This window comes from Jatropha curcas, chromosome 7 (assembly GCF_041381405.1).
Source record: "Jatropha curcas cultivar XTBG-Jc1 chromosome 7, XTBG_Jcur_1.0, whole genome shotgun sequence".
NCBI classification, from domain to species: domain Eukaryota; kingdom Viridiplantae; phylum Streptophyta; class Magnoliopsida; order Malpighiales; family Euphorbiaceae; genus Jatropha; species Jatropha curcas.
In genome coordinates, this window is record NC_143157.1 from 18,705,540 (window position 1) to 18,721,272 (window position 15,733).

The 15,733-nt window shown below is 31.5% G+C and overlaps 1 protein-coding gene across 1 annotated transcript; it reads right to left on the reverse strand.

The window, feature by feature from the left end:
- Positions 1-6,316: 6,316 nt before the first annotated feature.
- On the reverse strand, positions 6,317-7,169 carry LOC149494850 (uncharacterized). Its single transcript, XM_089724444.1, has 3 exons — positions 7,086-7,169; positions 6,620-6,762; positions 6,317-6,503 (listed from the first exon to the last, which is right to left on the reverse strand). The coding sequence occupies exons 1-3, from the start codon at positions 7,167-7,169 to the stop codon at positions 6,317-6,319; spliced, it is 414 nt and encodes a 137-aa protein (XP_089580570.1).
- Between the last annotated feature and the right edge of the window lie 8,564 nt (positions 7,170-15,733).

Here is a 15,733-nt window from a genome sequence, read left to right on the forward strand (position 1 = left end):
AAATAGACCAGTTGACCAGGTATGAGGATCGGCTCTCTGGTACATACGTATGAGAGGACATGCTATGTGTGATGATAGCTTGTTAGGGTTTTGTGATGCCATTGACCAATCTCTATTTAATGTGATTATTTGAAGATGATATTATTTATGAGTATTGATTTAGTGGCATGCACTTGATCGAAGGTGTGCTCATTATATAAATGTGAAAAGCATTCTGTGTGATTATTTGGGCTATGCATTATTTATTGTTATTCATTAAGATTGTGAAACTCACCCTCCTACGCTTAAACTTTTTCCCAGTAGGTAGACACTGTGCTGGTTCAGATAAGCTCTGCTCCTTTCTCTGCAGAATTATAATAGAAAATTCTAATTTTAACAATATTTGAATATACAGTATTATGTTTTAAATGTATCTTCATCTGTTTATAGAGCTCCGTAGATAGGGAGTTATGTATTACAATTTATTATGTAAAAAGTTATTAGTGTGCTGTTTGATAGACATGTGGAATTTTCTAATTGACTCTCTAGAGTACAAATGGACCAGTTTGCCCATATTATGAATGACGTTAATGGTATAAAAGAAAAGTTATAGGCTCGAGCTATAAATTAATTGAAATGTGGAAGCTTGACCAAAGATATAAATTAACAATATGATTTAATAACGTCATATTATGGGTTTATTGTTCCTAAAATTGGTTTAACAAACTAAATTCATATGAGTTAAGCATATTACGCGTCTTGGGGGCCTTAAGTTTACCTAGGTACTAGTGCCGGTCCGGCCATGGTTTTAGGTGTTGGCATATGCTTTTTGCCACTGATTTTTAATAAATAAAAAAAAACCAAATTTTGCCTTACCATATATATTTCTTTCGTTCTTCTTTATGTTAAAAGTAAAAATTAATTTTTTAATAATATTGAATAATTATTATAATAGTCATCCATACCCAATTTATTCGGAACATGAATTACTTTTATCAATTTACACATATATTTTTGACTTTTCATTGAAAATTAACAAAAAAAAAAAAAAAAAGGGGTAACATTTGGAAGGACGTTGGTTGGACAATTTTAAACCATAAGCACAAATTCATATACCCTAATGCAATCGCTAAGTAGTCGATTTTATTAAACTATAATGACTAAATAGTAATTAGTAAGTCTCCCACAATTTTACCAAAACAAAATTACATAAATTTTTTTTTTTTCAAGAATGAAAACGAAATAAGCAAATGAAAATTAATTACAGGTCAGTTAAATTAATCAAACTTTTTGAAAGAAAATAAGAGATGTTTTGCAATTAGAAAATGAATTAAAACAAATTAAAATATATGATTAAAAATAATTAAAATTTCTTAAAAGATATAAGAATAGTTTTTATTTGAAATAAATGGAAAAGTAAACGAAAATGCATAAAATAAATCTAATAAATTTACCTTTAAAAACAAGAAATGCATAAAAAATATTTTCCTTTTTTTTCTAAATTAGTGATGTTTTTATTCTGATTTAGAAGTGATTTCATAATTTGTTGCTATTAGATATTGATAAATATTTTCAAATATTAAAATTGACGTGAAAAAAAAAAAAAAAAAGAGTTCAAGGGATTTTTTTTTTTGAAGACAAAGGAATTTATGTTATTTTAGCTAAGATTGCTATTTAATTAATCGAGGGCAAATGTAACTTTTACAACCACACGTTATGCGTCTGCCTTCCCTTTTTAACTCCGTCACTCTATTTACACCTGCCATTTTCTCTCATTTTCCTTTCATTTTCTCATATTTTCTAATTACCAAATCACTGTCCATTATAATACTACTAGTGGAAAACTGTGCGCGTAGGTATTTAAATATTATTTTAATAAATATAGTTAATTATATTTTTTTTTTTGATAAACTATCATGAATTATCAAATGTTGAGAAAGAACAATAAAATTATACTTGAAATAAATCAATAATGGTAAATATAAAAATGGTTTGTTAATAAATAAAATTATAACATTATTTGCAATAATATCAATATTTTTAAATATATTCTTAGTTAACTGTACATTTTAGTTATACACATGTAAATAATTTTATTATTAAACTGTTAATGTAAATGAATAAACTTAATACAAATAAAAAATCAATTAATTAATATATTATTTATGATTGTAATAATTACAACTGTAGTACGTATCAATTGCAAAGTACATAACAATTTCCACATGTGAGCAATGTCAAATTAAATATATACGAATTATTAATTAAAATATATAGATAAATGAAGAGATAAAGAAACATATATATGGATTAGTTTTTATTATCTCAATATTCAATTAAAATATATAAATAAGTGAGGAAAAAAAATTTGATAAGTAGATATAGTTTTTGAAAAAAAAAAAAAAGAAAGAAAGTTATAATTATCTTCTAAAATTTTATCTTCTAATATAATTTTCAAAAACTAGACAGGATAAAAGATAATAGCATTGATTCTAAATTTATTTTAAATTTACAAAATAAATATAAATTGTAAAAAAAATTGTATTAAAATATGTAGATATAATTAGAAAAAAATTGTTAATTGATGTCTAGAGTTTTTGAAAGGAAAAACAAGAAAAGAAAAAGAAAAAGAGGCATCAATATCTAGTTATTTATGTATTTAGAAATAAATAAATCCTTTCCCAAAAAGAAATAAAAAATTTGAAAAATAGATAAGATCAAAATAAATAAGGATCACAAATTATTAGACAAAATTGAATTCAGGTCGTAGCAAATGTCAAGGAGCTATTAACTAAGAAATTAACTACAAATAATGCTAAAATCCAACTAAGAAATAGGAAATTGGCTACAAAATAATCTACAAATTGAATAAATAACTATAATTTTCCGAAGGCAACATAAAAGTCACGTGTACAATGTTAATGAAGATACATATGATAGAATCAGTTTATCTATTTGAGGTAGGGGTGGCCACGGTTCCGGAACCGGCGGTTTCGGTTCTAAAAAAATTGGAACTGGAACTGAACCGAAAATTTTCGGTTCCGATTCCGGTTTGGAATCGAACAGTTCCGGTACCGGTTTCGGTACGGTTTCAAAACCGACGGTTCCGATCGGTTTTCCGACAAATCTCATAATTTTAAATTTTGAATACCGGTTTTCAAAATTTAATAAATTTGTGAAAGTTATTTCTAAAAAAAAGACACCTAAAAAATTAAAAAATGCTGCAATTAAATTTATTTTTTTAAAGACTTGAACTTAATTATTTTTTTTTAAAAAAAGTATTTAACTGAATTTATTTTTTGTTTAAAAAAGTTTGAACATAAGTTTAAAAACAAAAAGGGCTTGAACTTAATTTTTTTTTTAAAAAAAAAAAAAATTAAGTTGTCTATGTATCCTATTGGGGTTTAGAGGAATCAAAGCCCACGTAGTTCTTATTTACCTTATACCAATTTCACCTCTTTTACCTTATTCGCTATTTGCACCACCGGTTGATGTTCCCGTTGAGGACCCATCGTATAAATCATATAAATCTTCATTTTCTTTTAGATTTTCTTGTGCTCTTAGTTCGGCTTTGCTCCAGTCATCCACGCATGATTGTGCTTCTAATGAATCGGGTGTCATACGAGATCGTGTTTCATCAAGTATATTTCCTCCTTAACTAAACACTTGTTCAACCGCAACAGTGGAGACCGGAGCTGTTAAAACTTGTTTTGCAATTAATGAAAGTATTGGAAATGTATTGGCGTGACGACTCCACCAATCTAAAATTGGAAAATTATTATCTGCATAATTATCACCAAACTCAAAAGAAGTGGTTAGATAATTATCAAATTCAAAAAAAGAAGTGGATTCATTTAGTCTTTTTTGTCTTTGTAGTAAAACCTGTTCAGCAACACCAACACCAACACCACTTACTCTTTGTGTTGAAAATTGTTGAATATTAGATTGAGAAGAATTAGAAATAGATGAACTAGAAAATTGAACAAATTCATTATATAATTGCATAATATTTTGTCTAACTCCATGCAATACTACATCTATATTAACACTATCTTGTACATCAAGATTTAATACTTTATAATAAATAGTCAAATATTCACATAAAACATCAATTTTACATCTAGGATCAAATACAATAGCAACAAGATAAATGTGTGGTATATTTTTAAAATAAGATAACCATTTTTTTTTCATTGAAAAAACACAATCTTTTAATATACAATCATTTTCAAATTCTTGGAGTGCACTAACAATATTAATACACATAGGTAAAAATAAATGAGATGTGAGATAATAAACCCCACTAAATTTATAGGTAGCATCTTTAAAAATTTTTAAAATATCTAAAATTTTTGCACAAATATCCCAATTTTGAGGATATAAATTAATATCTTCAATGTTATTAGTAACAAAAAAGCATAATAATTCTTTATAAGAAAAGACTCGTTTAATAATTCATATCTTGAATTCCAACGAGTTGGGACATCCCTTGGAAAACGTTTTGATCTTTTATTATTTTCCTTATAAAATTTAGCCCAACTTTTCATCACTTGGGGATGTCCCCATAAATATGAAATAGCTTTTTTAATTGGAGAAATAAAAGATTCAAGAATTTTTAAACCATCTTGTACACATAAATTTAAAACATGGCATGCACATCTTATATGAAAAAATTTTCCCCCACTATTTGGTTCACAAATATTTTTAAGTTCAATGATTGATTTAGTATTAGCAGAAACATTATCAAATGAAATTGAAAAAGTTTTTTTGTCAACTTATATTCATCTAAAATTGAAACAATTATTCTATAAATATTATTTGCAGTATGTTTATCATAAAAAACACAAAATGCAATAAATCCAAACACATATAAATGGACAGATTTAAATCCCAATAAAATACACATAAGCCCAAAAGCCCAAGTTCACAAAACTATTTGTGTTTTAAGTCCAATAAGATTAACATGTTTGGCATCCTCCAAGTTACCATGTATGTACTTCCCTACATTGGACAACCCATTTTTTGCACAAAAAGTTGAAGTTGCTCTTTTAGATGCTTGGCTTGCGATCTCGCGATTGGACTCGATAAAACTTCCATATTTGGAACACCATCTAAATCTAACTTGGTTTGCTTGAAAATGTCTTGAAAAACTCTAGAATCATTATTGATATCATTTCCTTGCAATTTGACACAATCTTCCATATTTGGAAACATTTCTGAAATTTGCTCCAAATCACTTCCTAAGCTTCCGTGTGCTTTAGAGACAATATTTGCATCATTTCCCCTCCACTCAAAAGGATTCGTCCTCGAATCTGTACCTGCATCCAAATCAAAAGGAGACAAATCACTAACATTGAAGATAGCAAAAATACCATACTCACCTGGTAGGTCCACTTTAGATGCGTTGTCATTGATCCTTGCAACAATCTAAAATGGACCATCAATATGAGCATCTAACTTTGATTTCCTTTTGGAAGGAAATCTCTCCTTATGCATGTGGACCCATACCCAATCTCCAGGTTCAAATGTCACCATACGTCTGCACTTATTTAACTTGGTATCTACCTGTTCATTCTTTTTCTCAATTTGTTGACGAGCTTTCTCATGTATAGATTTAACCACACCTGCCTTCTTACAACCATCAACACTAACAAGCTCATTAGTGAGCAAAGGTAATAAATCAAGAGGAGTATGCGGGTTAAAGCCATACACAATCTCAAAAGGTGAAAAAGTAGTAGTGGATTGCTTGCTTCTATTATATGCAAACTCTACAAATGGCAAACAATCCTCCCAAGTTTTCAAATTTTTACTAATAATAGCACGCAACAAAGTGCCCAAGGTACGATTAACTACTTCTGTATGGCCATCCATTTGAGGATGAGAAGTAGTTGAAAACAACAGCTGGCCCTTAACTTGGACCATAACACACTCCAAAAATGGCTCAAAAACTTGACATCCTCATCAGACACAATCGTTTTAGGAATTCTATGCAAGCGAACAAGTTCACGAAAAAACAAGTTTGCAATATGTATAGCATCATTTGTCTTATGGAATCGAATGAAATGTGCCATTTTGGAAAACCTATCAACAACTATAAAAATACTATCCCGACCTTTCCTAGTCTTAGGCAAACCCAAAATAAAGTCCACAGATATGTCAATCCAAGGGTGTGTAGGTACAGGCAATGGCATGTATAAACTATGAGGTTGTGTCCTGGACTTAACTTGTCTACATGATATGCAACGTGTACAAATTTATTCGACATCCTTACGCATATTAGGCCAAAAGAAATGCTCATATAATATGCTTAATGTTTTGTCAATCCCAAAATGACCCATTAACCCACCACTATGGGCTTCATGCACAAGCAATCACGTAATGAACAATAAGGCACACATAACTTATTTTTCTTAAACAGAAAGCCTTCATTCCTATAAAACTCATGAAATGCTGCACGCTCACATGCATCATAGACATTAGAAAAATCAGCATCATGTGCATATAGTTCTTTCAAATGCTTAACCCTATCAATTTTGCAAAAAGTGTAGAGATAAGAGTGTACCTTCTAGAAAGCGCATCTGCCACAATGTTATCTTTTCCTTGCTTGTATTAAATCATGTAAGGAAAAGATTCAATGAACTCTATCCACTTGGCATGTCTCCTATTCAACTTGCCTTGTCCTTTCAAATGATGCAATGACTCATGATCAGTGTGTATTATGAACTCCATTGGTAGCAAGTAATGTTGCCAAGTCTCAAGTGCCCTCACCAATGCATATAGCTCCTTGTCATAAGTTGAGTATTTAAAAGGTGCACAATTCAATTTCTCGCTGAAATAAGCAACTGGTTATTTTTCCTGCATTAACATAGCACCAATACATATCCTAGAGGCATCACACTCAACCTCAAAGGGAAGATCAAAGTTAGGCAATCGCAACAAAGGTGAATTACACAACTTATCTTTCAACAAGGCAAATGCATGATCCTATTCACTACCACAAATAAACCCTTTATCTTTTTTCATTATTTTAGTTAAAGGGGCAGCAATGGTGCTAAATTCATTAACAAATCTTCTATAAAAGCTTGCCAAGCCATGAAGCTGCGTACCTCACTAACACTTATAGTCTTAGGCCATTCTTGAATAGCCTTCACCTTTTCACTATCTACCTCGATACCATTTGCACTCACCATTTAACCCAGAAATATGTGCAATTAATGCAAAATGCACATTTCTTCATGTTAGCAAACAACTTGAACTTACACAAAGCATCAAACAAACATCGCAAATGCATGACATGCTCGTCACTAGATTTGCTATACATAAGAATGTCATTACAGTAGACAACCACAAATTTGTCAATGAACTCATGATTCATTAGGCATATAAAAGTACTTGGTGCATGGTTAAGCCAAAAGGCATCACCATCCACTCATACAACCCATACTTGATCTTAAAAGCGGTCTTCCACTCATCACCTAGTTTTGTTCTAATTTGCTGATAACCACTTTTAAGATCTATTTTTGAAAATGCACAAGAACCATGCAGCTCACCTAACATATCATCAAGACGTGGTATAGGGTGACAATACTTTATCATAATTTTGTTAACCGCTCGATAATCCACACACATACGCCAACTGCCATCTTTTTTAGGCACCAACAAAACAGACACCACGCATGGGCTTAAGCTCTCACTAATATGACCCTTCTCCAAAAGCTCTTCAACTTGCCTTTATAGCTCCTTTGCCTCCTCTGGATTGCTTCTATATGCTGGACGATTTGGAATGGCAGCCCCGAGAATGAAATCAATCTGATGCTCAATACCCCTCAAAGGTGGCAAACCATAAGGCAAGTCCTCCGAAAACAAGTCAGTATTCCTGCAACACATTAGCCACAACACTAGGCACACTAGGGTCAATATCGTTAGAAGAAAAATAAGCCTCTTTATACATAAGGACAATCATTAGCTTATGAGAAAATAAGCCTTCCTCACATCTCTCAATCTCGCAAAGAAGCTCAATTTCTTTCCTTCTTTTCTCGCCAAGGTCGAACTACTCTCACTCTCTTTTTCTTTTACTTTCTCATTTTTACACTTTATTTTCTGTCATGCTCTTTTCTTTTCTCTTTTTCTCGCTCTTGCTTCTTCCTTTCAGCCTCTCATTTTGCAAACTCCTCGTGTGATCTTTTAAGTTGGATCTGGTCATTAAAAATCTGTTTAGGGGTCATGGGTAGTAGTGTGTACTTCCTTCCCTCCTCCATAAAGTACCTATTAAGATACCCATCATGTGTCACTTTCCTATCCCATGCCTACCTAAGAGTATGTGACTAGCATTGGCACCACATCACTAATGACCTCATCATTATACTTTTCTATTGTAAAAAGAACTCTCACTTGTTTTTTACCCTCACCTCAACACTGTTGTTCAACCACTGTAACTTATAAGGCTTAGGGTGTTTTGTGATCTCCATACCCGATTTGTCTACGACGAGTGTACTTACCACATTCACACAACTTCCTCCATCCATTATCAAACTACACAATTTCCCATTTAGTAAACACTTAGAATGGAAAATATTCTCCCTCTGCAACTCGACTCCCTCATCATCTTCTCTCACCTGCGCACTTAAGGCATGCCTAAAAACTAACAGCAAACCCTCCATAGGTATTTCATCAGCCATATCATCCTCATCATCAGCCATATCATCCTCATCATCAGTCTCCATATCATCTCCTGGCAACACCACAACTCATTTATTTGGACACTAAGATGCTATGTGACTATAACCTAAACATCAGAAACACTTAATATCTCTATTTCTTGCTTTTATTATCATTCTTCCATGGGGCAGCATTGTTGTCATTCTTTTAAAACTAGGCAGCCTTGTTATCATTTCTCTAATTCTGCATCCAAGAGGAATTTGAGGTGGAATATATGTTAGGCTATCTTGCACGCCCTTATCTCTTCAACTATCTTTCTACCTTTATAGCCATATGAACTAGATCCTCCATCTCAACATAGTGGTGTAACTCTACTACATTGGCAATATCCTTACTGAGCCCATTAAGAAATCGAGCCATTGTTGCCTCTCTATCCTCCTCTACGTTAGCTCGAATCATAACTTCCATCTCCTTATGGTAATCCTTAACACTTTTGTTCCCTTGTACAAGTCCTTGCAATCTATAGTGCAAATCCCTGTAATAGTGACTACAAAGCGTCTTCTCATAGCAGCTTTCATTTCAGCCTAGGTAGAGATATGACTCTCACCATTCCATCTTCTACTTGTAGTGAGCTAATCCCACCACACAATAGCATATTTCCCAAACTCAACAGCAGCTAGCTTAATCTTCTTCTCTTCCGAATAATTATGACATTCGAATATAAGCTCTACCTTATGCTCCCACTCCAAGTAAGCATCTAGATCATTCTTGGCTAGAAATCTTGGAATCCTCATTTTAATAGTCGCAATATTTCTATCAAGATCAAATCTACCTCCACCAAAATGGCGTCCTTGATTAACCATAGTAGCTTGGTCATCAAAATCTTCCTCCAAATCATCATCAAATAGTGGTGTAGGCATCCTCCTTGCCCTTGGATTAGTTTAGGCAGCCCCTCCACATATGGAGTTGATGTCATTCTATTGCTTCTCCAACTTCTCATTCATATTCCTAATAGCCAATTGTATTCTCTCAAATTGTTGTTGCATTGCTTTAATGATGAACTCTTGGTCCTTCGAACCATCGCTGCTCTCTTGTGGATGCATTTGCAAATCTATAATTTAACAATAAACAAAACATATTTCAAATCCTCACAAAACACTCCCTTATGTGTTTACTCTCGTAATATGGACACTCATTTTTCACTCAAAATTTTGGCTTTTACCCTCTTTTAAGCTAACACACTCTTGCCTTTTGCCACTCAAGCTCTCTTTTTGGCTTTATACAGAAGGGTTAGTTCAAATAGCGATCAATGTAACCAAATGCATTCAATTTCAATGTAGAATCTACAAGGAAATCCTAGCAACAAGGGTGGGCACTCAAACACTAGAAGCAAATAAAACTCCAGCAAATAAGCGAACAATACACGCTTAAAGGAAATAAAGCATATGTTCAATTTTTGTTCAAATAGGTAGCAAAGAGTCAAATTTAAACTAATGCAATATGACAGATAATTAGATGCAATACGACATATACAAAGAAAAAAAAAACTAATGGATACAAGTAAATGACAAATCTGGAAATTGATGAAAGAAACTTGAAATTCTCAAATAGAATCTGAAATTCTCATCTCAAACAAAACACTCAATTAACAAAAAGGATATGGTTTTGAATAAATCTCAACTCAATTGAAGTGAGTTGAACCCAAACAGTCTTAAAACTCATAAACAGCCTAGCAATTTAAATTGAAATTAAAGCAAACTAATAGCCCTAAATTTCAGGTTTCCTTATTGTTTTAGTTTTTTTTTTTAAAAAAAAAACTTTTTGATGATATTTGATGATAATCAAGTAAAAAAAATAATCTCAACTTAATTTTATGCATGTACAATCTGTTTATCTATAAAATTTCATTTTTTTATAACTATACTAATGCAGATGTGTTTGTATAATTTAGGAATGGATTTCCCTAAGTTATACAAACTAAAACAAAGAGATACGCATATTTGTGCAAGATGAGCTAATTAAACCAAATCTGAGTTTTTTTATATTCAAATTAGTTTTAGACAGCTTAAGAAAACAAAGAACAGCCAGTAAGCTATATTAATAGTAGATAAAGGATAGAAAAATTACTTGGCAAACCAATGCTCTCATACCAAATGATAGGGAACCCCAAGATTAGCATGGAACTTAGAACTCTCCCTCAATTTGAACCAGCAAAATTAATCACTAAACAATCATACTTTTAATTTGTTCTTATACCTAAGAACTCAACTCAAAAGAAATTAAAGAGAAAATCTCAGTATATTCCCTTTAATCCCAATTTGAATTAGATGTTCAAAAACAGAAGAAATAGGAATTGAATCTGAATAGCAATTGAACAAATCAATTACAATCCAAACAACACCTTGTGCATAAAGATGAAAGAATGCATAAACCTCACTTTCATTAATCTGAAATCATCCAAAATTCAATCTTCCAAAGATGATAATGATAGCCTTTGAATAAGTGTTTAACATCAAAAAGAGGAAAACCAAAAGACTTTGGACAAAAGCAAATGGGCCAAGCTCCTAACAAAGCAAAAGAAGCCCAAATAGAGTCTAAAACACTAATACGCAAACTTAAATAAAATAAACCCAAACTCATATAGATGGACAAATTTACATCCCAATAAGATACACACAAGCCCAAAAGCCCAAGTTCACAAAACTATTTGTTTTTTAAGTCCAATATGATTAACATGTTTAGCATCCTCCAAGTTACCATGTATGTACTTCCTTACATTGGGCAGCCATTTTCAACCCAATTTTGCACAAAAAGTTGAAGTTGCTCTCTTAGATGCTTGGCTCGCGATCTTGTGACTGGACCCGATAAAACTCTCATATCTGGAACACCATCCAAATCTGACTTGGTTTGCTTGGAAATGTCTTGAACAGCTCTAGAATCAGTATTGACACCATTTTCTTGCAATTTGACACCATCTTCCATGTTTGGAAACATTTTTAGAATTTGCTCCAATTCACTTCCTAAGCTTCTGTGTGCTTTAGAGACAATATTTTGCATCATCTAACATGTAACACAATCCATTTAATAATTATATTAAATATTTGAAATACGAATGTGATACCAAAATTATTATTATTAATGTGGATAAGTGTGCAATGTTACGAAAATTCTTAGCTTTAAGATATAATAAAAATCCCTACAAAATTTAAAATGCCTTAAGGGTTTTTTTTTTAAAAAGCACAGATATAAATTTATACATATGGCCAAATAGTAATGTATAATAGTGCAGTATGGTTAGGACTGTAAATGAAACAAGCTGCTTGTGAACAACTTAAGGTTTGACTCGGTAAAAGCTCATGTCATTCGATAAGCTTGTTGAGTCAAGTTCGAATTCAAGTCATTAGCTCGTAAGCCAGCCTTATCAAGCCGAGCTCTCGAATTAGTCTTATCGAGCCGAGCTCTCGAGCTAGTCTTATCGAGCCGAGTCGAACTCACAAGCTAGCTTAACAAGCCAAAATCAATTAAAACCTGTGTTAAAATGACGTCGTTTTGGTTTTGATAGATTTCAAACTCGAGTCAGCTTGTTTATGATTATCAAGCAAAGCTCGGCTCGAATAATATCTTTATCGAGCCAAGCTCGAGCTCACCAAAGCTTGGCTCAAATATATCTTTGTCTGAGGCAAGCTCGAGCTCACCAAAGCTCAACTCGACTCGTTTATAGTCCTAAGTATAGTGATCGATTTAAAAGTAATAAGTAATAAGTTGGTTGGCAGTGCCTTGCATATTAGCATATGAATGGTAATTAAATAGTCTCTTTCATCTCATAATTCATGTCTATCATTTTTTTTTTTTCATCTTTCCCAAATTATTATCTTATCTCCTTTTTAGAAGTAAATAATATTTGACATTTACTATCTTACCTTTATTTAATATGCTTCTTATTAGTCAATCATCATTATCAATATTTTATTAATGATGATAGAATATTATAAACTTTTATACTATTAATAGTGGTATAATATCAAATAACATAAAAAAATAAGAAAATAATTAAATTAGCAAAACTAATAAAATCATTAAGCTACCTCAAATTTAGAAATAAAGATTATATTTGTCTAGATCTAATCTATAAGTAAGCTCTTAAACCCGGTTCAGGTAAATGATTCCCTAAGAAACAATACTATTAATAATGGTATGATTTCAAATTATATAAAAATTAAGGAAATCATTAAACTACCTAAAATTTAAAAAAGAATAGTTATAGTGACTGAAATACCCTTTTTTTGAATCCTCTAAATAATTAATTCTTAATGAATGATGAATAGCTAATACTCCTCGAGAGTAATAGATAAAATGAAACAAAAAAAATTATATCATTTTTAATGGAACAAAGAAAGTATAACGAAACCATAATGAACTTATGGATGCTATCGTAACTAATTAGTTGAATGTATTTTCACTCCAAGGTTATCATTTTTTATGCTAGCTCCAAGTATGTTATGTATGATTTATAAAATTTTATATTTTATTTTAATGGACAGGAAGAATTCTCCTTTTCCATCTAAAAGAAAAAACAAATGCATTTTCAATTCCTATTCAATACTAATAAAATTCCCATGAAAGAAGAAAACGTATAACATCAATTAAAATTAATAATATTAATCTTACAGTCATCTAGAACTAGAGTTATACCAAATCACCGATAACAAAAAATTAACAACAAATATAGAGAAAACAAAAGAAGGAAAGGAAAAGACATCATTAGCGAAAAAATAAAAGATGATCCAATAAATAATTAAATTCAAAAGATAATATCACATAAACTGTAATATATAATATATATTAGAACAAGGAAAAATAATTCAATCCATTGATGTACCACCGTGGTTGCTTTAAGGAATGGATCTTTTAAGAAAATTTCTCAAATGCGACCTTCAACATCATGGATTGTGCTACTATCTCTATCCTATCACTGCAAAATGACTAGCATAAAAAGAATACATATCACCAAATAATTGCAAGGAATTTTCAGAACATACTGCAGAAAGAGAAATATAAGTTTCCAAGTAACTAGTTATTTTTTAATATTCAGCATTTACCTTTTATAGTTTTTAGCCACTAGAATGCAACAGATATGTAACAATTGAAGGGAAGGAAAGGCAATAAACATCTTAAATTCTACCCACAAAGTAGAAACTGAACTTGTGAGCCAGCAACCTATTAAGTATTAACAACCAAAAATGTTTACTTATAAGGCAAGATTGATTCTGAATGCATAAAATCAATTCTCTCTTATTTACTACAGAAAACACTTACAGCAAATATAGATTCTTGATCATCTGAGCGTTTTAAGAGAACAAACACCAAACTAAAACAAGAAAATTATACTCTCTTTGTGCAACAGACTCTCAGACTTGACTCTACATCCAATAGCAATCCAACAAGCCAAACCCACATAAATGAGAGAGAGGAGGGGGGAGAGAGAGAGTTTTCTCTCTACTGTGCTGCAAGTGAGCTAAGTTGGGGGAAAGGAGTGAAAGAAAAATGGATGAGAGTAACAAAACTTCACATAGCAAGAAAAAAGTTCCCTTAAGGACATTTAAATGAAAGCAAGCTTATACTGTATAATATAAATAACAAAAAACATTGTTTTAAAAAAAATCTGAAAGGCAAAACAATATGTTGAGAATTCATAGTCAATGCCCGCTGAAGCTGTAGTATGGCAGTGAAAATGAAATATAAACTCCAAGTGATCTAGACCATCTCTAGATGGCACCAAGCACATTTCTATTAAAAGCACATCTGATATCCTAATTAAATCACAGTTCTATACATGTAAATGGACCCTTAATACCCCTTAATATTAAACATAAGTTCTGCAATGAGAGTAACGTTGATAAGGGTAAAGTGGCTCAGCAGTGTATCTGGTCAAGAGGTGATAATTTGCGTTGCTGTTGCTAATATAAATTATACAATCAAAAGTGCGAAGGAATCCTTTTGACCCAATAAATAGATGCTAACCATTTATCTTTTATGAGCTTATAGCTGATTTTGTGAAAAAAATGCTCATGTTTGAAACTTTCCAAAATAAACTTTAGGTTTACAAAAATCAAATTCAAAAGGTCTATCATCTGTTGGTCCAAAAGGATATTTTAGCCCCTTAAATTTTGGTCAAAAATTACAAGTCCTGATTGTCCTTATGATCTAAGAAGGCAATTTTGAAACTCTAACATTCACAACTTCAACCTTAACTGTTTAATTAAATTACGATTATAGCTACACTACTACTTGGTGAAAAATGCATGCCTATCACTTGGCTTTTTCCAAATTGATGATGGAAATCGATAGGTCTTATTTATCAAATTCATAAGATGCTCTGCTATGGATATCCTTAGATATCATGCAATTCGCAGGGAAATGGTCTCCTGAATAGGCAGATAACATTTTCGCTTAAGCCATATGTTCAGCATCTAGAGTTCAAATGATTATTGCAGATAATGCAGCATTACGGGACACTTTAGTTCAACTTTCTACCTTCCAAAAATAATTTTTAAAAAATAAAGATCTTCTTATAAAAGAAAAATCATAATAAAGAAACTATATATAATAAATGTATCAATTTTCAGTCTGAAAAGGAAAAGCAAATCAAAGCAACATAAAAACATAGCCTTTATTAAAAACTTCATGAAATACTCTTACTTTAAGTAAACACTAAAGGTTTTTGCATTTTTTGCATTCAAGTTCTTGCCTTCTGTCCTCAGAATACCCAAAAAAAGGAAGGAAAAAGAAATGAAGCTTGAACTGATTATTAACAGCTTTTTATGCGCTTCATATTCACTTAGAGTTCACTTAGAGTTCGCTCCAAGAGATATAGCAGTCCCTATCAAAACTTGACCTACTTGTAAATTTATAGAAATGAAAATTTTATCATTAAAACTTTAACTGGTACACAATTCACCCAAATTGGCACAACTTGATCATCAAATAAAAAACCAATTTAACAGATTCTGAAATCTATGCTAAAAATGTTGCTATAGCGATCACTTACAGCAAAATTCTGAAACCCTAAAAACTAAAAATTAAAAGAGAGAGAGAG

Bases quoted from the DNA above. Each gene is read 5' to 3' on its own strand.
- LOC149494850 (XM_089724444.1), bottom strand. From the start codon at position 7,169: ATGGTGAGTGCAAATGGTATCGAGGTAGATAGTGAAAAGGTGAAGGCT. The intron at 6,763-7,085 runs GTACGCAGCTTC...ACTTATGACAAG, and splicing joins AGACTATAAGTGTTAGTGAG to GAGCTATATGCATTGGTGAG. The intron at 6,504-6,619 runs GTTCATTGAATC...CAAAATTGATAG, and splicing joins AGACATGCCAAGTGGATAGA to GGTTAAGCATTTGAAAGAAC.